This window comes from Scomber japonicus, chromosome 17, assembly GCF_027409825.1.
Source record: "Scomber japonicus isolate fScoJap1 chromosome 17, fScoJap1.pri, whole genome shotgun sequence".
In the NCBI taxonomy this organism is placed as follows: domain Eukaryota; kingdom Metazoa; phylum Chordata; class Actinopteri; order Scombriformes; family Scombridae; genus Scomber; species Scomber japonicus.
In genome coordinates this window covers 14148533-14173108 of record NC_070594.1, presented here as the reverse complement: position 1 = coordinate 14173108, position 24576 = coordinate 14148533, and the positions used below count along the sequence as shown (strand labels likewise).

Below are 24576 nucleotides of genomic sequence, written 5' to 3'. Positions count from 1 at the left end.
AAAGCCCAGGAAGGGGTTTGGCGAATGAAACACCAGAGCCCTAAATTTTATGTGCCCTTATAGGGCTGCGGAGTCACAAGGAGTGCCTGTCACTCAGGATGAGAGCTTTCCTGATAGCTTGTCTGGCTATTAGGCCCCATACTCCCCTGCAAGCATCACAGCTGTGCATTGCATGTGCTATCAGCTGCTGTCGCGGTGTCCCATTGGACACACACAGACCATAGGGATTCCTATAGACAGCAGGCCCATGTCTTTTTTTGGCTGGAAAGATTGGGGTGATACAACACGTTTCACTAAAGCAGTTGGCGAGACTGGTACAACTCATGCAGAATATCTTAGGGAAGCTGCTTTTCTCAGTACTACACATTAAAAGATTTTTGCTGCTGTATTGCTCTGTCTTTTATCACTGAACCTAATTTATAAAAAAAAGTATTCAAAATAAAAGTTATTATAGCATGTCGACAAATAATTCTTAGCATGAAATCCACTTTTCGAGAGCTTTCAGTCACATCTTGTGGCCTTCATCTGTGGATAGAGTGTGAAAACAGAATCAGCTGTCTGAAGATGTTACAGGGTTAAAGGCCCAAAATTGCAAAAGCTTGGACTCTAAAATGTCTAGATTTATTTTGTGAGATAATCAGTAGCCCTGACAGTCTGATGACCACTGGGAGGGAAAGTAAAGATGAGCAATTTAGGTTCTGCTCTGGGACATGTGTACTATCTAGCAGGATTTAAAATAGTTTGAAATTTGATTCTAAAAATGTTGTAACAAGCAGTTTAATCAACAACTTTCTGTGTCATGCAATGAAGGATGATTTTTATTGAGTGGGTGGGGGAGTTATTTCTGAATTGAAGGAAACACATGTAATTTTGAACTCTGGAAAGTCAAAACAATTTTCTTGCACAAGGGTGTCACGTGTTAGAACAGTGAATAATAACTGCACATCATTATGATAAGTAAGTTTGCAAGGCTTTGAGAACCACGGCAAAAAGTAAAGTTGCAGACTCACAAACACACTCAGCATTGATTGACCCCCTCACTCTCCATAAGATTTGCACACAGACTCAGTATGAGACTACATTGTAAATACATCTTTTGTAAGATAGAAGACTAGAATTCTCTAGTCCAATGTAGATGTTAGTGCCTTCAGTTGACCACAGGATGGCAGTGTATTATACTTGCCACAGATCTGTTATGTAATCTAAACGTTTCCAGTTGATAGGAGACACTACTAGAAGCTGAATGTTCATGTAACTGTAGAAACATGGAGAACTGTTGCAATCACTGTAAGATGATATTTTCTAACGTCGATAACCCTGTCATATGTTTTCCAAGAACAGATGGTGAGTACACGCATGTGCTAACCAAGCAGTGTAAAGAAATGTGCTCTTCAAAAGCTGGATGGTGGAAGTCTATATCCTGATCACAGCAAGTTCAGTCTCAGTGTTGGTCCTGTCTGTGACTATGTCTATGTTTTTTTAAATATTGTGTCCCAGTAGGTTTGAGTTATTTAACTGAAATCTACTAAAATAATTTTTTTTTTACATATCCACAGGTGGATGCATAACAAGTCACTTAAGTATCTCACAAAGGGCTGTAGTACATCATGCTATATGACCACAACTGCAGACAATTTATTTTACCCCATCTGCACCCTATCCACCCCCAGTAACAACCATCTCCACTGATGGGACAAAATAACTCTACAAAGAGGGTATTATAACAACTAGTGTTTTTCAGTAGGCTATTTGTGTCCACACAAAGGATAAAATGTTTATTACTGGAATATGTTCTCTGTGTAAAGAAAACTGTCCACATAGTGACCTGTTTATTTAATTGTATTTTTTTTATTGCACAATCAAAAAGGCACAAGATATATTCAGGAGATTGCACGTTTCAACAAAATAAGAAAACAAGACAAAAACAGAGTGAGCAAATAACAAAAAATAAAAACCCAAAAGGTCAGTCAGGAATCAAGGTATTCATACAGGTACAGGGCTTTTTTCATATATTTTTTAAATAAAATGTTATCACATATAGATATGTGTCAAATATAGGAATAGCTTTTAAAATGACATTTTGCCAAAATAATTAAATTATTATTCTTAAATTATATTTTTTTGTCCTTCAATTAGAGACCAGATTTTATATTTCCATATGCTAAAATCAAAGTACGCTGACCATTATAGATTATCCAATATTTAAAAGCCCCCCAAAAGGTCCTGGTTAATCTACAACAGAAAAAAGGATATTCTACAGTTTCAATGAGTTAGGCCTACAAAAAGTTCAGATATTTAAATGAATGTCTTTAGTCTTATGTGGAACTGGAAAGGAGAGATGGTTCTTATCTTATACCATCACGTGTGATGGGGAACAAACTGAAGTGAGAGTACTCCATGACAATTTATTATGTAACTATTGAATTGTATTATCATTTCTTGTGTTGGTTATATCTCTGTATTAGGCTATAGACATATTACAATAGGATAGGTTATCACATTATTCTTTCAGCTCATTTTAGAACCTAAACACAGATAGTGAAAAGTTGTAGATATATTCATTATACAATATAAATCCGTTCATCATATTTGAAGCAGATTTCTACACTTGAATACTTTGTTTATTTCTAGTTGTGTCTCACATGACTTTACACTTCCCCGTACGCGTGACTTCTGGACGCCAACAGGGAGCGACACATGGTCCTCCCTAAATGGTAACCCCAGACTTGCGAAAGTGGCTTTTAAATATTATTTCCTCGCTATTTTATTCTGTGACAACGCCAACATTACAGTAAGGTTAAATCTAAGCACAAAAACCAATGCTTATGGTAAGGGTGAGATCACGATTTGGAAATATGTAATAGATTAAATTGACTACTTCTGTACAAATATCGCGATAGTTTCGCAAATCTAGGCTTACCATTTAGACAGGACCGTGACACATGCGCAGTGAGTAACATCCGGGGGCTCGGACAAGGATGAACGCCAATTTCCAAGATGGCGGCGGAGGGAGGAGGGAAGGAGATGAACGAAATTAAAACTCAATTCACCACACGGGAAGGTGTCTACAAACTCCTCACTCACTCCGAATACAGCCGCCCGAACAGGGTGCCTTTCAACTCACAGGGCTCCAACCCCGTCAAGGTCTCCTTCGTCAATGTAAACGACCAGTCCGGCAACGGCGACAGGATCTGCTTCAATGTGGGCCGGGAGCTCTACTTTTATATCTACAAAGGCGTGAGGAAGGTAAACAAATACAGGCTGCAGCTGCCAAGCCCGCACTGACGAGGTGCTCGGTTTGGCGTCTTTAAAACGTGTCGCAACCCGGCTGTCAACTCTCCCGGCGTCTGTCATTGAAGTGCGCAGATTGTCAAGACAAGGCCATGTAGCAGACCGAGCTAAGTTAGGAGCTAATTAGCATTCTCAGCTAACATCGCCACAGTGTTTTTTTTTTGGTTTGTTTTTTTTAGCCTTGGTGAAACGTGAAATGTGCGGTTAAAAGTCTGCTTAGCATCTCGGTTTTTGCTTGAGTTGTCAGTCAGCGACATCAGATTTTTCCCAGTTGAATTGTATAACCTGAGAAATGGCTTGTCATGTTATGTCTCATTGATGTGTTTTGTTTATCTTCTTCGCGTCGTAAAGACATGATGTTAAAAAGTTGAGAGCAACACTGTCTCTTTTTATGAAACAATTGTTCACGTCGCCAATGTGCCTCAAAGTGATTTGTTTTTGGTACATCGTGATGCAATGATGTGTGCACTCCACTGTCAGGGGTCTTTAGATGTGATGCAATGTGATAGCACTGTTTAGTTGCTCACTATGATGATGATGATGATGATGATGTCATTGCAGTAGGCCAAGGTTTGGTCTTGTTTTTAGCAGGGATGGTGACTGGCAGGGGTGATCATGCTGATGATGGAGTTGTTCCTGAGGCAGCTACAGAATATGCAATCAAAAGAGGAGTAGATTGTTATTTCCTAAAGTGGACTGGGTGGTCTCTCACAAGCTCACAGGAGAGTAGAAAGCATAGGAAGAAGTGTAGACAACGATTCAAATCAGCCAAACACATTATAAACACAGCATTTGATTTTTTAATTCCTGATAGTGACTTTTTGTTTGTGAATTTCAGTATTTGTTTAATACTCAGTTTGATTGTCATGGTATCAATAGAATTAAATGATGCCTTCCTGTATAGCATATCTATAACATATTTATATAATCTAAACTTAATTATAATAAAATCTAATTATAATAAAACAAAAATCTGTCCCCATTAGAAATGTATTTTCATCTGGAGTGAAGTAGAGCCCTGATAGTTGAAGAATAAGAGCAGAAATGTTTAATACTTGATTAAATTATGTATTAGGAGGTAAAAGTGAAAGACTTAAGCATGTGTTCTTAGGTCAGAGTAGTTTTTTTTTTAAATTGTCACCCTCATATGTAGATTTTACATACGGTTATCTGTTAAATGACGTACTATGTACAACCCTAAACACATCACGGCAGTAACAGTATAGCATAGAGGTGATGTGTTGGAGATTTGCTCTAATTGTAATAACAAGTGCCTGTTGACTGCAGCCCCTGATCTAACAAGCTCACTGTGACTGTGGCCTCTTTTGCTTCTCCTCCCTTTGCAATAAGTAAGTGGTCAGCTGACAAAGTGCATGAGGGGAAAATGTCCACATCTTGAAGTACACTTGAAGTCAAAGTACGAGTGAGCGTGGTCATTAACATCTAAGGCTAAATCGCAGCTTGAGTAGCATGGCAGAGAAAACCGTTAAGCTGTTATCTGTTTGATGAAAGTAAGATCACCATTAAAGGAGTTGTAGAAGTCATGCTGGTTGATGGTGATTAGACCACAGGTTGGCCACAATAGTGGGTGGCTCAGGTCTGCCTTCTTATCTCAGTAGGCGAAGGAACACTAAATAACTATTGAGTCTGCTTGTCTCCTCCATAGATATATTTTAATTGGCTCCAATTCTGACATTAGAGTTCCCCTGCTGAGTGGATCTTTAAAATGTAACTGTCATACATAGAGCCAGTAGTCTAGACTTAGCCTATGTTTGAAATAATTGTGTAGAGTTTCATCAAACTTGGCTGGAAATATGCCACCCATCTCTCGCAAAAGTGTACAGAGAAGATCTACACCCCGGCAGGTTTTGTGTTGTTAATATTTATCCCTCTTTAGATTGTTGTCTCTTGTGGTAGCCAATAGGGCAACATTGTGGTACTGGACATGACAAAGTCCGCCAAACATCTTAATTTCATTAAGAGCCGTCCGGCTTACTGACATCTCCATAGTTGCATTCAATAAGCTTTCTCTATGCGTCCTTTCATGCACTCAAATAGACCACAAAAGATTTAGAACAATAAAGCATAAATCTGTCACAAATAACAAATAAGCACTGACCCAGTGCCAGATGCATTCCTGCCTTGTTAGCAACTTTGTTCTTCAGTCCTATATTGTCATTATTATTTTAGAGTGAATATAGTTTTAGTTAGGATTGTTGTACATTTGTCTCCTTTTTATTTAAAGTAATTAAACCCAGTTTTTAGTGATGAATAGGGTTGAATTGGGGAGTTAACTAGCAGTAATAGAGTTATACAGAATGGTGGTCATCATGACTGACTGCACTCATTCATTCTGTGACAGTTCACAAACTACACACTGATTAGCAAAATGCAGAGGAAGATTGTGGGCCAAAGTATTTCCCCTCAAAATGTATATTTACCATAAGCATGTGACATGTGCTTATTTGACAGACTTAACACCACATTTTAATTTCATGGAAAGTTCAGTGTCATGCATGATTGGTTTAAATCACCTGACCCTAACCACCTGTTGGAAGAAAAAGTTTACAGTTTACCTACATTAATCTGGCAGTGTTGGGCTTCCTCCCCCTTTTTGGATAATGACTTCCCGTGTGTCAGAATGAATAATTGTCATGCATCAGTAACACTGGATAGCAGCCATTTGTGCTTTTGATATATCTGCCGCTAACAAGCATTGAGAGATTTTAACTTAGTATTTTTCTGTAGACGAAAAGTTTGTTTGACACCCTTTCTGGTATTCCTAATGCTGAATAAGTTTCCCCCTGGCCTGGTGGTGTTTTTGAGGCATGATATATACTTAGACTCAAAGATAGATACATTCCTGTGGCAGCTTTCCTGTATGAGAAATCCTTCCAATACTAAAAAAACTACTGTTAGAATAGCAGAAGTGAGGTGTTTTGTCTCTGCAGGTGATTTTAAAAGTACTGACACTTTATTTTTGTCTGATACAATTACTGGCTGAAATTAATAATGGTTGTGCTGATTCAACAAACAGAGGAAACACTTTCCAGTTTTAGGGGTTGTTGGCTTGTTTTCATTGTTCAGAGGCCTTTTGAGGGGAAATAATTTGGCACACAATCTTCCTCTGCATTTTGCTAATCGGTGTGTATTTCTTATCATTTTAGGCTGCTGATCTTAGTAAGCCCATAGACAAGAGGATATACAAAGGAACGCAACCCACATGTCATGACTTCAACCCCATCACGGCTACAGCAGAGAGCGTCTCCTTGCTGGTGGGTTTCTCAGCGGGCCAGGTGCAGCTCATAGACCCAATAAAGAAGGAAACCAGCAAGCTCTTCAATGAAGAGGTGGGTTTCAGTCAGCATCTGATGTATTGTTATTTAAACCACTTAAAATATACTGAAGACAACTTATCTTTTCTCTCTTTTTCCCTCTTTCACCCCCTCAGAGGCTTATAGACAAGTCACGAGTAACATGCGTACGATGGGTTCCTGGTTCGGAGAGCCTGTTTTTGGTGGCTCATTCCAGTGGCAGCATGTATTTGTACAACGTGGAAAACACCTGTGGCACCACGGCACCTCATTACCAGCTCCTCAAGCAGGGTGAAAACTATGCTGTGCATACCTGCAAGAGCAAGTCAGCCCGCAACCCCTTACTGCGGTGGACAGTGGGTGAAGGGGCACTCAACGAGTTTGCTTTCTCCCCGGATGGAAAGTTTTTGGCTTGTGCGAGTCAGGATGGCTTCCTTCGGGTGTTTGGCTTTGATGCTGCAGAGCTCCATGGAACAATGAAGAGCTACTTTGGTGGCTTACTGTGCGTGTGTTGGAGCCCAGATGGACGGTATATCGTGGCAGGAGGGGAGGACGACCTAGTGACTGTGTGGTCGTTTTCAGACTGCAGGGTGATCGCACGGGGGCACGGTCACAAGTCTTGGGTTAGCGTGGTGGCATTTGACCACTGCACCACCAGTGTAGAAGACGGTGACCCCCCGGCTGAGTTCAGTGGTAGTGATGAGGAGTTCCATGAGCAGATTCACTTTGGTGCGGGCAGAGACAGAGCTAACAGCGCTCATTCTCGGCTTTCTAAGAGAAACTCTACAGACAGCAGGCCTGTTAGTGTGACCTACCGATTTGGCTCAGTGGGCCAGGATACTCAGCTGTGTCTGTGGGACCTTACTGAGGACATACTCTTCCCTCACCTTCCTTTGTCCCGTACTAGGACTCACACTAATGTTATGAGTGCCACAAGCCCTCCAGCCACTGGACAAACTACTACGACTACTACTGTAGCCACTTCCACCTCCACCACCACTACCACCACCACCACCACTAATCCTAGTGGCACCAATGGTAAGGACAGTGTGAGCAATAGTAGCACCAGTGGCAACCCAGCTAACTCCCTCCCAAGCACCCTGCCTCGGTCCAACAGCTTGCCACACTCCTCCAACCCAGCGGGGGGCAGCACCCCCAACAGTCACACAGTCAGCAGCAACAGCAGCAGCACCAAGGGCAACAGCATCATCGACAGTGCTTTCATTGCCACTGGCGTCAGCAAGTTTGCAACGCTGTCGTTACACGACTCGCGCAAGGAGCGCCACGAGAAGGACCATAAGAGAAACCACAGCATGGGTCACATCAGCAGCAAGAGCAGTGACAAGCTCAACCAGCTGAGCTCATCACGGACTGCAAAAACTGACGCAGCAAAGACTCTGGGCACTATGCTTTGCCCGCGCATGGAGGACGTGCCGCTGCTCGAGCCGCTGGTGTGCAAGAAGATCGCCCACGAGAGACTCACTGTGTTAATCTTCCTTGAGGACTGTCTGGTAACAGCCTGTCAGGAGGGTTTCGTTTGCACATGGGCTAGGCCCGGGAAAGTGGTGAGTGACAGGCCTCCCGAGGATACTGTCATGTGACACCTCTAACTCACATTGTTTCCAGTAACAGGCTTTTCATGCTGTATTCATAAGCTGTTAATTCCACCGCGTGCAGCCGAAGGTTTTGGTTATTTCATGATTTTTTCTAAACCGTCAACATTTTCACGGTTAATAGCACATTTCCTCCAACAGTAAACTTCCAAAGGCGTCATTATTCTGCCTGTTTGAGTACGCTCAAGATATACTGTTGTTTGTTATCAATGTGTGTTATCTGTCTCTCCACAGGGATTGCTATCATCTCAAAACAACCCAGCCAACTCCCCCAGTGGAACAGTAGTATAGCCCCAGTGCAGGTGCTGCTAATGACAGCTCCATGCAACAGAGGCGGGGAAGACCGAGGCCGAGGCCCTGCAGCGCTTCATCACACACTGTCACACACACCACATGACCTCCAGCGTCACCTTCATTCTCATCACTAGTACCACCCAGATGCTCTCTTTGTGTTACTGCTCGTGTTCAGATTACTGATGTTGGCCAAACCAGGGTTAGAAACTCGACCCCTTTTGTCTCGGGGTGAAAAGGGTGCTATTGGAAGTAAGAGGGGCAAGCTTTATATCGTCCAGGAGGTTTATGGGAAAGGGTTGACTGGCTTATTGTTCCATCTGTGGTCATATCAAGTCACGTCTAGTCTGAAAATAATAAACTCTATAATCCAATCCTTTGTGCCTGTAGATCTTCAAAGACTAGACACAGCCTCTACTTAACCTTCTGTGCAGGTTTAATTCGGATGTTTTTCCTATTATGTTTCTTATTTAATGTATTCACCAACAAAGGGAATAAGATGAGGGATTATTTTGAAACAACAGCATATCCCCCTTATGCCAAGTCTCTTTCATTTTTTACCTCCTGGGCGATCCCTCATGCAGCCACAATCTCCAACACCTGTTCAAGGGAGACTGCTTTTTTACTTCCTTTACAAAGATTTTAATCACACTTAAAGTGTATTTGCACAGATTTAGTTTTTCTTCCATTCTTGTTTTTTTTCTCTCATTTTGAGTTCATGATGGTGGAACACAAGAAAAATATTTTGAAGACAGCTTCGGAAGCACTTGGGCATACGGCGTTTTGTTGCCCTCCGTCTCAACGCTGGATGCTGCAATCATAGTTTTTTATATGGAAAAAAATCGTTTGCACTTAATAGTTTGTTAGAGGAGAATGGCTTTACATTTTTGGAGTGTGTAAGGACTCCTTGACAAGGTTGAACTATAAATAGAATTAAAAACCTTTGTATCTATTGAACATTTATTTTAATATTGTTTCAGATTAAATGGGCTCTGTATTATATGTAAATATTGTACTTCAATGATTTATGGGTGAAATGATCATTACATTAGTTCAAAGATCCTCATTTCAGAAAATAGAGATATTTCTAATACAGAAAATCTATACCTAATATTAAAACGAACCTTGAATATGCAGGTGAAGATGTTTTTCTGTTGTACATAAAGAGAATTCAGGTGTATTTTTATTAATGAAATGTTTGGTATAGGAGATGTCTATGAAATCCTCTATCTAACAGGTAGTGCTGAATGCTAGCTAGCCTGCCGCTGCAGATTCCTTTACATACATAGGCAGGTAGGCGCAAGACGCAGCGGTCTAATTCAGCCATCACTCCGAGCTCAGGTAAACCACAGGAAGACTAACGCTGGCATAGTCCCCCCCCCTCCCCCCTCCTCTTTTCCTCTTCTTCTTCCTCCTCACCTGTTAGCACTAGTCCCATCCATCAACATGTATGTGAATTCACTTTAACTAACAAACAAGACTGACAACCATGTTCTGCAGATGGGGCTGAAATCTCTTGACTCCTGTTATTGTGAGTAATAATTACTGAACTGATGCGGAACTTGTGAACAAACATCTGACACTGTTGATTAGCGACTGATAATTTCAGCACTTTATGATGGTGCAAGTGCTTGAAGTGAGGGCGTTGCTGAAGCGCCCACATATAGGAAGACTGAGGATTTTAACAGTGGGAGCCTTTTTTCCTTCATGTGACGCCTATTAAAACAGCTTTGACAGACTATAACGTTTCATCTGTGTCACTTATTAAGTGTATAAACTCACCGCATGAATCCTTGTCTTCATGTTACCTAATGTGTGTGTGATCATTAAGTCTCAGTTTGGAATATATGTTCATGCTTCACAAGAGGCCTGAGTCAGCACACAACATGAATTTATTAGGTCTCCCGCTGACAGAGCAGACAACCAAACACTGACTCATCATTCCACAGGCAGTTGTACATAAGTGTGGCACTTGTGCATACTGGTATCGTATTTTACCTGTAATTTGATCACATGGGACTTGTTTCTCTCATAATATGCTGGTATGAAATCAGAGAGAGATGAACACTGCTAATCCTGGTCATGTCCTGACATCATGAGAAAATATAAGACTAATGTCCAGTCTAATTTATATGACACAGTATGTGAACACAAATGATAAGCAATTTGATTGTCAATAGGGTAAAATAAGTAGAAACTACAGGCTGTGTGCCTATATATCAATTGTTAGTCCTGGCAAGTGTAAACTGAGGTAAATGCAGTAGACACTAATTAACACTAATATTGACATGATGTATTTATTAGTATTTATTTTTGCTACATTAATATTAATTAGCAAAGTTATTCATCACCTCTACTCTGGCTGAATGTAGGTGGAGCTATGGTGGGAAATACATGACATCATCACAGTCCATATAGTAATAAAAAGCAAAGGTGTAAGATAAAAGGTGTAATTTGTCCCACCATGAACAAGTAGGTGTAAGGAAACAAAGTAAGGGTTAGGGTTAGGAGCACATTAAGTTCAAACTCACACAGTCCTGATAAGAAGTCTTAATCAGACACAATAACTGATATATAATTTAATAAATCATTAACAGTGTAAGTGCCAATGAGGAGAGTAAGGAGGCCATCAACAGGCTTTTTTCATGTTGACATGTCACAGTAGGAAAAGCAAAGGTGTGAATAATAAAATCAACGATGGCAGAATACCATTTAGCTGCTTCACTTTTAAGAGTCGTGGTATTGAACATGCTGCCTCCCTGTCACTATCATGGCTTCCTGGGACTCTTGAATAGCTGAGAGTCATCTTCAATGTTTATCATTAGTAACACCTGTGCTTTTTGTGCTTTTCCTATTATGTCAAATGCAAATGTCTGTTGTGAAAAGGGCTTATGTAGCAAAATCAACATTTACACAGTCTTGTGAGCAGATCTGAACAGGCAATACGTGGACAAGGACCACTGGTGTGCAGGGCCATTAGGAGCTTTTAAAATACAATCATTTTTTAGTGTCGATTTAGTTTATTTTTACATCCTTAATGGAAAACTGTATATTCTAAATCCAATCTAGGAATGTATTTTCATTGTTAAAGGAGAATAACATTATAAATGAGGCCCATTTGAACTTATATAAAGTCTTGGTCTCAATTTTTAACTCCCAAGTGTCACATGGATATGCCATTCTGTATATGAAGTCTAATTATCGTTTGGATTACAGCTAGACAGTAGAGGGCAGTGTTGGTCAGACAAATGAGAACTGTACTATTCTTCATAACCATTAAGATGACCAACACATGTTAAAAGCAATCACTTAATCAAATGGGGAAAACTATACATGTATATCCTGTTACTATACATGTATATCCTGTTGTCCCTCTGACTTTTTACATTCTCATACTACATTCTACTACTGCACATATATATTATATTTCAAGTGATGAATAAAACCGCACCTCCATAATTTATGAGTCACTTTTAGAAGAAACACGAGCAGTCACAGCCATTAAACCAGCAGCTTGTGGCATTAGAGCGAGGGAAGGGGTTGGAAGTGTGATCGGCAGGCTGCAGAGGCCTGATCGTCCTGTCAGGCTGTGTGACTCACCAGCTGACGGGCGATGACTGACTGTCTGAACCCGCTCTGGGCCTTACACATCAATGCTGTATTAACCCTGAGCAGGTATCAGATAGGATTAGTGCTCAGTAGATGTCTTACATAAAAAAATATGTCACACTGACTAGAACATGTATGGTCTCATGTTGTTTTCACTCTTTTATGACATTCAAGTCCTACCCACTCTCATCTTCCCAGTCATTTGAATGGTAATCAAAACCCATACGGTAAGAGCTTTGGAAAACAGCCACATTCATCTTGTGTCCCTTGGGGAAAAAAGGTCCAACTTGATAGGAGCTCAATAGATGGAGAGAGAATTCTGTTGCTTCTGTAAGGCCTCGCTTTAATCATCGTCTGATGCAATTCCCTTCTTGTCTGCATGCCTCCACATATTGACCCAGAGCTCTGTTTACCTACCAATATGTGTGTGCAATGGCTATGAATGATTAATACAGTCTCTCAGAGCTGCAAGCCTGACAGTTTAAGATAATGGACAGAGAAAATGAATGTGTAAGTTTAAAAATAGATGTAAGACTTGTAAATGACACTGGAACCCAAGCCTCTTGTTTAAATTGGCTTTAATGGCAGTAGGAGCCCAGATTCCACATGAATGGCTGTGTTTCTGGAAATTAGGAAGCATAGGTCCAAGGTGTTTTTTGTCCACTTGTTTAGATATGAGATGTCAAAACCTCTAGCCAAACCTTAAAGAGGTGATTATGACATTCATGTTTAACTTCCTCATGTAATTATTGTATTATGGTCTGAGAATTTCAAATCTTCTAATTTAATACCCATCTTGTCACTGTCAAGTCAAGCTGCAGGATTTACGCCATATAAACTTTTTTTTTACTGCCTGCTCCAATTATGTTGTTCTGCACTTGAGGTAAAGAGGTGAATAGGAAGAAAAAAATCAACATTTTCTACTCTAACAATAATTAATTCGGAGGAATGATAAGGCCTGTGGCTACCTCAAGGCAAAACACAATTCCAATTATAACATTTAAATTATGACAGTAGCTTATCTATTCATCTTGCTCATGGGTTTAGATAGCTCTTACGTTCACTTTATCTTATATTGAAATTATTGCTCTTATATCTTATTTGTGATTTTATGCTTAAAATTTGTTTCATCAGTCTGTTTTGCTGCTATGTGGTGCAAGTGTGGTTTTCATATTCACTCTTGCCTTCAACTATGAAACTAAATGGGGAGCTTTCAGTGGAAACAGTACAGCACATGTTCAAAGGCCTTGGCATCAGTTAACCATTAGTCACCAAGAATCAGGAGCACAGTGCTACTTCCTCCTATTCTCAATTCTATTCTAAGCCGTGTATCCCTTGAGGAGCAGGCCCAATTATTGGGCCTGTACCACGGGAGCAGCTACACAATTTGACAGTCACATGAACTCAGCACAGCAGCCCATAGTCAAATGTCTTCACGCACTGAATTAGGTATTAAAGTTCACACATAGGAAATAAAACTGGCTTAAGAGCAGATGTTTGTCACAAAGGAAGCTTTGTCTGACCATCAGTGAAGTTGTCCTAGTGAACAACTATGCGTTACATTAAGCATTTCATATATATAATTCATAGTGTTTGGGAATTTTATGTTGAGAGTGGGGACTCTGAAAAGCCTCCAGCAGAGTCTGTATTTTATATGAACTGTACAGAAAGTCCAGTCAGCGATAAGTTTGCAGCAGTTATTCCAGATTTTGAACAGTGTGCAGAACTGATTGTTAAACATTGCCGAGGGGGGAAGGGGGAAATCAATGCAGCCTCAGAGAAGCCACCAAGCTGGGTCCTCAACGGAAACCATCGATACTGAGCTGTGGTCTAAGCACTTAAAATGTAAATGCATCTTCAATAGCTACAACAGGAATGAGAAAGTTGTACCAGTGTCTTGGGATCTCTCCAGGTGCATCGTGTGCATTTATCTGTGAAATCAACATCTCTGCACAAAGATACAGTGGCCTGAATCACCTTATTCTACATTAAGCTAGACAGTGATGCACTGCAACACAATAAAATGAGCAACCTGCACTGGCTATACATTGACCAGTGCTGTGTACCTTAAGTAACATTGTTTCTGCAGTCAAACGATTAATGAGACACCTCTGTGGTCTCTAGAAACCTGTTGAAGATAAACTAAGTTAGAGATTATTTAAATGGAACAAGGTGTCTCTCAAAGGATCTCCTTTGATCTCAGCAAATTTGTGAGATATAAATATCTTCAAATTAATTATGCATGCACAGTGGGAATGCTAAATCCACAGATTCACCAGATTTGACTGCCCCAAAGATAACTTGCCTGCTCTTCCCAATTTACCACTATTTAGAGATGTTCTCCATTTTTGGCAACTCGAATGAATCAGATATGCTTTAATGTGAGCCTTGTGAGAGAAAACACAACAATATATTGTTTAGTATATTTTTGTTAATTACATCTTACAAAACAAAATAGACTTGCAAAGAATCACTTAAATAAATTCAATGTAAAAGACATATATTTGTGTTAAAGAAGCCAAAAATCCAACATTCGTCTTTATTTGGAACAGTTCAAGAAAACAGGCAATACGAAGAATAGTTCATAAAGACTTACTTTTAAAAGGCTTTTTTCTTTATAGAGGATGCATAAAAGACAATAATATATAATGGTAGCAATTAAGGTCACTGTAATCGAACATAACTCTTGCAGAGTTCATGGTCCCTGATATCTCCCCAGCCTCCATTTTTCACATGTGGGGCCACACCTCCGGCCCCATTGGCTGGCAGTCTCTTAGCAATCAGGAGGTTCTTTGGGAACAGCTGGTTCCCACTGCTCTGCAGGATGTTTTCTATTTTAGTTTTCTGGCTTATCGGCATGCAAGAAACCTTCTTGTGGTGCATGCCACAGTCCCCGGCATGGAAAATGCGTGGTGCCTCACTCACCATGACCTTCCAGTAAGAGGGCAGGCAGGACACGGTCAGGTGCTGTAAGGACCAGTCCCAGTTGTAGTCGTCATAAGTGCAAAACGTGTCGGTGCATTGGATGAGCTTGTGATACGTCTCTCGACTCAGAGCCATCCCCATATTGTGTTCAGTGGACTTCCAGGCCTTTACCTCCACTTTGTTTGCTTTGCTGGAGTAGCCAATGTGACTGTAGCTACCCAGCGATAGGATGTCACAGTCAGAGCACTGCTCCCTTTTGAGAGCCGACATCAGCTTTAAGAGATGGATAAAGTCCGGAGACAAGAAGTGGTCCTCCTCTATCAGCAGGACCAGGCCCTTATGGTCCTTCAGGACTCGAACTCTGTCCCATACAAAGTGCAACTTCCACCACCAGTGGTGCTTGGTCTGGGAGAACTTGGCCTCACGGTAGTGGCCGAATGAGTCAGGGTATTCTGCGTTGATGCATCCCAGCTTTAAGGCGTCTTTTTTGGGAATGTCTCTGGGGCAGTCCTTGGGGTCATGTCCGGGGAACTCCTGGGGGTACAGCTGGATGCTGAAAGGGAAGAAAATCTGAAGTACCTGACAGAAGTCAACAGAGGCCACTACTTTATTAATCTCAGGAGACCAGTAGTCATGGCTGAATATCAGCAGTATGCTTTCTACACCTCTAACCTTCCGCAAACTGTCCACTAACAGTTTAAGGTAGTCTGGTCTGTTATGGACCTGAACTACAACAACTAAATCATCCTTCTGTCGTACTGCCTTAAACTTCTCTTCGTTTCTTATTGTCTGATCAAAGTTAAGCTGGAAGACAATACCACGGTAGACTAAAGTAGTGTTGTCTACATCTGGTTTGGGTACTTTCTCTTTATCCTTTAGTTTTTCGGGGTGCGTTTCATTTGCTTGTATAACTGGAGGTGGAGGAGGTGCCCGGCTGACAGCAGGTGTGATTTGCATCTGGATATGGTTATTGATGCTACTACTGCTGCTACTACTAATGCTGCTGCTTCTCTTCACTGTCTCCACTTCCTTGGGGAATGCTCCACTGTCGTTTTTCTTCTGCCTTCCACTGCTCCAGAAAGCTAGGCCACAGATGACAACCACCAGAGTCAGTATCACCACCTTCCTCTTGTAGATTCGGAATCTCATGATAGGGGGGTCAGCCTCTCGCAAAAGGGAGAGATTGCAGAGAAAATGAAAGCACAGGTTTGCAATTGTGATGGTGTGCTTTGCACAGGGAGCAAGCCTGACTAAAAAGAAGCTGCTATGAGGCTAATTATTGGCAAAATTAACTGTTGTTGTAAACATGGATCCCACTGGAATGTCATTGGTGGCGGATGAATATTCCATAAGGCATGACGGTTGCTGGGAGGCAGCAGGGAAGCTGTGTGCATGAACCACCTGAATGAAAAATAAACCAGTACATACAGTTAGATGCATCACAGCAGGAGGTACAGCTAGGTATTATGACTGAAGTCACTATTATAATCTCAAGGGTATTTTACAATATTAATATGCAATATATCACAATGTGGAAAATATATGCCAAGTCTGTTAAAGCCAATGAGATGCATTCATAAGACAAAACATACAAATCAAAAACCTAAACACAAGAGTGAACGCTCATTCTTAACCTCAGGAAAAGCAATTTTTCTTGACTTGACGTCCACTTATTAGTGCAATACAGAGGCCCATACTTTATGTAGGTCACATGATGACAACTGAACGCCATGAAAACTGAGTGCTCTCCATTCACTGATGAAGGCTGAGAGATGAAGTTGAATTAATTGCAGCCTGCTCATATATTTCTGCTGAAATATATATGCTTCACTCTGGGCTTCTGCTTATATTGTCAGTATTGATTATTGATCTAGGCTTTTATTTTTTTAAATTGATTAAAATGGCCCTCTGTCTGATTATATATCCTTTGTTTTTAAAAAGATAGGAGACCCTGAGTGTAGCAGGGTTAGATGTGAGTCTGATCAGTCAGTGATACTAAAAATCAACACAAAAAAAAAGTCAACATAGAGGTGACAGTATTTGAGTTATAGTCGTTCATAGTCGATTTTGCTGACACAGCTATGCAACCTACAGCTTTGTATCTCATACATTTTCACTGTGCATGTCCTTATACATGGCTTACTTCTTGTTGAATGATTTCCATACGAGATCAACAGTCAAATCTGCAGATCAGAGAAGCTACTGACGACTTAAAAACTGCATTTTAACCTAACCTAGACACAATTCATTTCGCTAATGTGTCTCTACTCGTGCAAATATACTCTATTTTCGCTTGAAGCTTACCATTGTTAGTTTTTTTCTGTCCTGAACTGGCCGCTGTCAGCCACACACACGAATACATATACAGCCAGTAGCAGCAGCTTTAATGATGTTTAGCATGAGATACAGTCACCGTTATTTTCACCCACTGATAATAATAGCGATTAAAACGACTACGCAACGGCGACTGAAAACAACAGCTTAAATGAAAAAGCAAAACATCCGTGACAATGCTAGCAGTTAAGTTAGCAACGCCTCGGCTAACTAGCAACTTAACAAGCAGAGCAAGAAGAAGAAGAAGAAAAAACACCTCGTCAACAACAGCGTCCATTGCGAAAACACAGCGACCATGTTAAGCAGCACTCACCTAAAACCGGAGCGGCCGTGCAGTCTTCCCGACGAGAGCTCTCAATACGGTGGCGTCCCGTTTTCCTCCATACCTTCTAGCAGGCTGCATGGAGACAACTATCTGTACCAAAAAAAAAAAAAGAAAAAAAAAGAAAAACCCAAATACGGAACCGCTGCCTGCCGCTGTCCCACAATGCATCGGTCCAGCGGGGGGCACCCGAGGCACCTTAAATATCCCTGCTGCTGTCAGGCCCTCCTCCTGTTCATCATGATAGGCCAAGATGGAGATATTTACTATACCTTTAAGTATAAGTTCATAACAAGGCTTTACATTGAAATAGAAATATGTGTGTGTGTTCTGTCATAGGCTACTTTTGGGGACAGATAAGAGACAAAAGCTGGGCCCCCAATTAGGAAAAAGGTTTATTTTTGGGGGAAGTGGTTAAGGTTAGGGTAATAGTTAAGGAAAGTGATGGTGATGGTTAGGGTTGGCATGAGTCTCCAAGAAATTAGTGGAAGTGTAATGTCTCCAAAAGTGACAGTGGTCTAATATGTGTGTAAGTACTGTCATAGGCTACTTTTGGGGACAGATAAGAGACAATAGCTGTGTTCACATCTAGGAAAAGGCTGATTTTTAGGGGCAGTTGTTAAGGTTGGGGTAATGGTTAGGCTTAGGAAAGTAGTGGTGATGGTTAGGGTTAAGGTTTGGGTTAGTTTCCAGTCCAGAAAATGAATGTAAGTCTCTGTAATGTCCCCAAAAGTGACCATAGTCTGATATGTGTGTGTGTGTGTGTGTGTGTGTGTGTGTGTGTGTGTGTGTGTGTGTGTGTGTGTGTGTAAGAAAGGCTATATTCATGGTTATGCCCACAACATACCCTTCCCACACACTGCTCCTGTTGTTAGTTAAAAAAAAACAACCCAGCTAATCAGCTTCATTTAAGGAACATTGAATCTCACATTTTCAGAAGAATGTCAAAAAAACAAGAATAAACTTATTTTTGCACCGCACTGGCATTTAACTTAATTTGGTGCTTTCATATTTGGATGAGTCATGAATCACCCTTTTGTCCTTAGAGTGTTGTATTGTATAAGAGAGGGAATATATATTTTATATTTATTCTAGTTTGAAATGCAAAATGTGTGATACATTCATTACTGTGTATTTGAAAAGGCTGTATGTACTGTGCATAACCACCTATGTAAAGTAACGTCACTTTTTTCTCATCTCAGCACTCTGTATATGAATAGTTGGTGATGACTGCATTACAGCTTTAGATAGATAGATAGATAGATAGATAGATAGATAGATGATGGATAGATAGATGGATGGATAGATAGATAGATAGATAGATAGATAGATAGATAGATAGATGATGGATAGATAGCTAGATAGCTAGATAGCTAGATAGATAGATAGATAGATAGATGGATAAAACATTTTTTGGTAAAAACAAAATTTGTGTGCTTTTTCTTTATCATTTTCAAATAGTAGTTTTTCCCCTTAAATACATTTTCTTTGGCAGTTCAGCAATATATTTTGATATGAAGCCAGTGTATCCACTCCTAATACCATTCTGAAATCCCCACGGTTTTTTTCTAATCATATCAGAAAAGAGAATGCAAATGTCACACTTGGAAAAGAAATGGCAGATATAAAAGTGTCCCTTGTGTGATATCGCCCTATAGCTTATGTACATTCCCTAATGTGGGACAGTTCATACTTGAATCTGGGACACTCGTCAGGAGACTGAAAAGGCTGAATTGCATGTCTTAATTCATACAATAAAACCATCTTTGGTCAGTAACATTCAAGGCCAAAGTGCATGTCCATATTTGGTCTTTTCAGTAGTTATAATGTTGTGTTGTCACAGATTGTATGGTGATGTATTATATTATTTATTATATGAATATCAGTAATGATAAATTTTTCGAACCTAACAATCCTAATCATTAGCACTTGGTAGAAAAAGGATAGATGCACCAGGATTAATAGTTATTGAAAACTAAGACTAAAACTAAAAGCAGCTGTGAAAAAACCCTGAGATGCACTGGAGATGTCCCACTTTACAATAGTAGGAGGGCTCTTCCTGTATGGCGCCACCTGGAGGCTGTGCCGCCACATGCTGCTGTTTTTCCTGCCACCAGTGGGCGCCAAACGCTGACTCCACAACCGGAAGACAGCATCGGAGAGCTTCATTTGCGCACGCGTGTCCTTCTTTCTTCCTTTCCGACGCTCGAGCGAAAGAGACAAGATGGGCCACCAGCAGCTCTATTGGAGTCACCCCAGAAAATTCGGACAGGGATCCCGATCCTGGTCAGTCCTGTTCTAAATGTAACATTTGTCGATATATGTTGCCAAAGCGGGTCCGTTTGGAGGGTTTCGCGGCGGCTCAGACTTAGTAATTTAGCACCAAAGCAGCACCGCATGGAGACTGCTCCCGAGCTAATATGGCGGTGAAGGATGAGCCTTGCTAGCTGTTAGCTCCAGTATTAGCTGCTCAGTGTTTTCAAGTCAAAAATACTCAAATTAAATGTCCACGAAGCTGATTGCATGTCCATAGTGAGTTCGGGAGTTGGTCATAGTACACTTAACTGCGCTGTTTCATGTTAAGTGAAATGTTCTTGCTGTTAAATGTAGTGTGTAGTGTTTTGCACAGATGAATGATGCTCTGATAGCCGGGTGTGTACTTTTCACCCACAACTCATTTTTTCACGCTCAAACTAAACTAACTTCCTCATCTTTTTTTTTTTTCTCAGCCGAGTATGCTCGAACAGACACGGTCTGATCCGTAAATACGGACTCAACATGTGCCGCCAGTGCTTCAGGCAGTACGCTAAAGACATCGGTTTTGTCAAGGTAAGATCAACTATTCATTATCAGTTTATTTCAGTGGTGATAACCTTAAATGTCTGTTGTCTATAAGTTAAGTCAACAGTGTATGATACGGCACAACGGATGAAGTGCAGAACACAACTTTAGCATCTTTGCTAATTGTATCTCCTTAATTGTTTTAATTACCAGTAATTGTTCTCTTTAAACTTAATGTAAGATATTTAATGTTATGTCACTATACTGGTGAATGTCTGTAGGTTTGAACAGTAAAGTTGATGGCATATACCTAAAATACTCATAACTAATACTTCTGCTTTTATTTCACACAGCTGGACTAAATGTCCTATGCCGACTTGTCCTCATTGGGTCCATGTGATCTTTGGAAGGCTGGCCAAGATGGGATAATTTAGCACTGCAAATAAATGTGTTCTTTTTGTCCAAGCTAAATGTTTTGTGTGTTCATTTCATGTACTGTTTGACACATTATACAGTAATGATTTAGTCAGTGATATGAAGGGAAGATGAGAAATGGAAACTATGAAGTGAAAAACAATCTAAACATGAAAAGCATTTTGGGAAATGATGCACATATTTTAATCTCTGGATAAAATACTTTATGGGAATGTGTGTATAATGATCATGGTCAAATAATGGCTGCTGAACTCCATCACCTGGTTAAGTATTTTCACAAGGTTTCATATGTGGTATTAAAAGGAAGTTTATAAGATATAGGGCATGTGCTATTTGAAATGTAGACTATAACTAATATCACTTGGTGATGCCACTTCACTTTGAAGTTATAAACTGTGGATTGTGCTTGAACTTTTTACAATCATGTTCTGAACAATACAAATACTTAACTAACTAAATACAGCACAAGCCATGCAGTAAATACATCAGACCACTGTTCAATATTTGACAACTAAAAACTAGATAAGTTTGTGGTATTCCTGTACATAATGTTCAAAACATGACAATTGTCAGTCCAATACAATGTCTAAAAGGGAATGCAAGATAACCAAACTAATGTGAAGGAAGGAATTTACTGCACAACTGTCTGTCCCTTATAAATCATCTTTTGTTGCCATATATGGTTCTAGCACTATTTGGATAAAGGGACATTTCAGATACATTTAGCAAGAAATTAAGTATTGCCATAACTCCCTGCAGCAGCACATCTTAAATTACACTTCTGTAAAGAGCAACTGATGTCTCTTTGTAGCTGTAAACATTTAATTTCTAAGTCAGCAGCATGCATTCACATGAAAAGACATATCCCTCTAACATCCGATAATTGGCAACATGCTGAGTTATTGGGCCTGTTCATAACATACACAAGATGATGATGAGTCCCCTGTAGCGTGGCTAATTGCTTAGTGCGTTGTGACTTTGGCCACCAAACTTTGGAAATTGAAAAACATCAGCAGAAACAGCAGCCAGTCACCTTGGCGTGTGGGATTGTATGCAGATCCACACTGGCCAGGATTGTAATTGTTTTTTTGTCCTCTGGCTTTGAAACAGAGGGTTAATGTGAAGCACTAGATGGCAGCAACACTTCACATTCTTGTTTCAAGGCCAGTGACAATGAAAAAAACTTAACAATGCTGCATGCATCCAGGTATTCTTCTGCATTCAGCGTATGTGAGGTAACCAGACCTTTTACCCTGTCTCAGTTATAGAAACTTAATTTGAGGTCTTGTCGGTCTCCAACTGCATAGCTAATGTAAGGTTTTAGACAAGTTGAAAAAAATAAGCTCTTCCAGACAGGTTGATAAAAAACAAAATATATTTTAGTCACGTAGACATGCTGTTTCTTGTATTTCACTTTTTCACTTTGATTCATGCAGAATCTACAGCACATATTTAGATTACACCTAGCACTTTGATGATATATCAGCTGGAGGTTTGGGACTGGTTTTATTTAATCTAAGGCAACAAGTAAATCATGCTTGGTGAAATCCTGTTTATCATAAATAACAGATCTCTTTGTGCTCAGCAGGATTAAGATGAAACTGCAATGATTTCAGTGGAGAACCTGGAATGTGGCAATGTTATTATATCATTTTAGCACATGAACACGCTGTATGGAAATGATAAGATGTATGAAAAGGAAGGAAAATGTGCAAAATTGTAGTAGTTGAAAGTCCAACTTACATTCAAAACCTCAACTAATGTCAGCAGCAATGTACACATATAGTCAAAGTAATTAAAACATGGAATTTGTAACTGCAGGCTCTACTTAACACTTTAAACCTAACACATTATCATATATGCAAGGGATTGATTGTGGGCATCATTGTCCAATTAGAACACTCACATGGATACACATTAAAATCTGCAAAGCTCATGTGCATAGTGCATAAAATATGTTTGTATTGTATAAGAAACTCATGCATAATAGAAGTGAAGTTGGTGTGCAGGAATGCTGCTTTTCACAGGTCTGTAGAGGATGCGGCTGTGTGGACGGAGGGAGCTGAACACACAAGTGCTGCATGTTGCATCAGTCCTCTGTAGAGGTGGGTGGAAGGTGTTGTCTTTGATGTTCACTTCCTTTTTTTTTTTCAGCAGTGCGTTAATGCTTTTGTTATGCTGCCTCTTCAGTACTCCGATGCTGAGGCGAACAGACTGATAGGACACGCTGGGAAGTCTGTTCAGTCTGTTCAGCCTGAGCCTCTTGTTCAGTATCTCTTAGGCAGTCAGATCATCAAGGATTGATCGTCTGACCATTTTACCCTGCTCGCCACCAGACGCTTGTACTCTCATTTTTATTCCCAATCATCTTTTTTTTCTTTTTTTTTTATTTTGAAGCTGCATTCATTGATTTGTGGCAACTTAGATGCAGAAGAACTTCACAGCCAGCTCACAGTCAAGCTGTCTTGCTGCCTTAAAAAGTCGCTACAGTGAATCTGTTCTCAAACACGAATATTTACACATCCAGTAGACATGGAGCAACATTAGCATTAATTTTAAATTCTGCTTCTGGCTGCCTGGCAAATATAAGTTTTATATTGACTCTCCTTTTGGCTTGAGCTTTAAAATTATACCAAGGTCTTTAGCTATTAAATGTTAAAGTTTCTTCACTAGCTAGTTACCAGTTTTAGGCCTACATTTGGTTCACTGAAAATAGCTGCCTGCTGCTGGAAATGGGTCTAGTGAGAGTGAACATACAGTATAGTTTGTTTTCTGTAGTTTGAATCAGTGGATGAGTGAAGAAACATGATGCGTTTTCCCATTGTTTTTATTTCTTTTCTTACATATAAATTCAAGTGAACCAAAATTCATCTCTACAAGCCCAGAGAGGACCACACTGACACTTCATCAAATTGTCCACACCCGTGTATGATTGCTGTGTTCAGATCTGTTCAAACTAATTACATCAAGGGTGATAATTAGACAGGAAGCAGGTCTGATATTGCCCTTAGACTCAACTATCCAGTACATGTGTAAAACCCATCAATGTGCTAATAGAGGCTAAAAACTCAGTAAAGCTTCAGATTTGTGTGATAACCCTTTTCATAGCCAGTTTGAACAAATGTATAGTGCGACTATGATTCAAATACAGATGAGGGTTAAACTGTCTAGAAAGCTAAAATGCAGGCTTCAAGAGAGAATAAAAGAAAAAAAACTATCAACAACTCACAACATTTATTGACATCTTGTAAACAACATTGTTCATTCCACTTCACTTCAGTGACACGATGAGACCACTGCTTCTTCATCAGCTGTCAGTGCCTGTGTGCTGATGTGCACTGCGAGGAAGTCTGCTGCTGCTCTGAGAGTACACAGTTTGGTGGGAGTGGTAGTCAGCCGTGTGCTCCCATTTTATCATCCCTAAGTGACAAATATGCTGCAATGATGATGTACATGTAGGGAAGATCAATTGTTTGTGGTTTTGGAAGACTCTGTGTGCTAATGTATGTATGTCAAGCTTGTACAGTGCATGCTCCCTTATAAATATATTATTTTGTGCACACTTTGTGGTTACAACCACGTCTTAATGTTGAAAGCAAACCTAAATAAAACAAATCAGAAGGGAGCTCTCCTTTGATAGCTTGGGAACCAAAGTCCCGGT

The 24576-nt window shown here is 40.2% G+C and overlaps 4 protein-coding genes across 5 annotated transcripts in view; 3 read left to right on the top strand and 1 right to left on the bottom strand.

The window, feature by feature from the left end:
* The window catches only part of LOC128377121 (thyroxine 5-deiodinase-like), a 175118-nt gene that overhangs the window by 70215 nt on the left and 80327 nt on the right, over positions 1–24576 (top strand). The gene's annotated exons all lie outside the window — the stretch shown is intronic.
* Positions 2990–10247, top strand: wdr20b (WD repeat domain 20b). The gene is made up of 4 exons (XM_053337013.1): positions 2990–3246; positions 6459–6641; positions 6743–8170; positions 8453–10247. The coding sequence occupies exons 1-4, from the start codon at positions 2998–3000 to the stop codon at positions 8507–8509; spliced, it is 1917 nt and encodes a 638-aa protein (XP_053192988.1). The 5' UTR covers positions 2990–2997; the 3' UTR covers positions 8510–10247.
* On the bottom strand, positions 14504–17883 carry mgat2 (alpha-1,6-mannosyl-glycoprotein 2-beta-N-acetylglucosaminyltransferase). Of its 2 annotated transcripts, none has more exons than XM_053337018.1 (2): positions 17691–17883; positions 14504–16444 (listed from the first exon to the last, which is right to left on the bottom strand). In XM_053337018.1, the coding sequence occupies exon 2, from the start codon at positions 16190–16192 to the stop codon at positions 14783–14785; it is 1410 nt and encodes a 469-aa protein (XP_053192993.1). In that variant the 5' UTR covers positions 16193–16444; positions 17691–17883; the 3' UTR covers positions 14504–14782. The 2 variants fall into 2 exon arrangements, with proteins under 2 accessions (XP_053192993.1, XP_053192994.1); XM_053337019.1 differs by having other exon boundaries at positions 17634–17691.
* On the top strand, positions 19868–20945 carry rps29 (ribosomal protein S29). The gene is made up of 3 exons (XM_053337021.1): positions 19868–19985; positions 20429–20528; positions 20834–20945. Exons 1-3 carry the CDS (start codon positions 19924–19926, stop codon positions 20840–20842), a joined length of 171 nt encoding a protein of 56 aa, XP_053192996.1. The 5' UTR covers positions 19868–19923; the 3' UTR covers positions 20843–20945.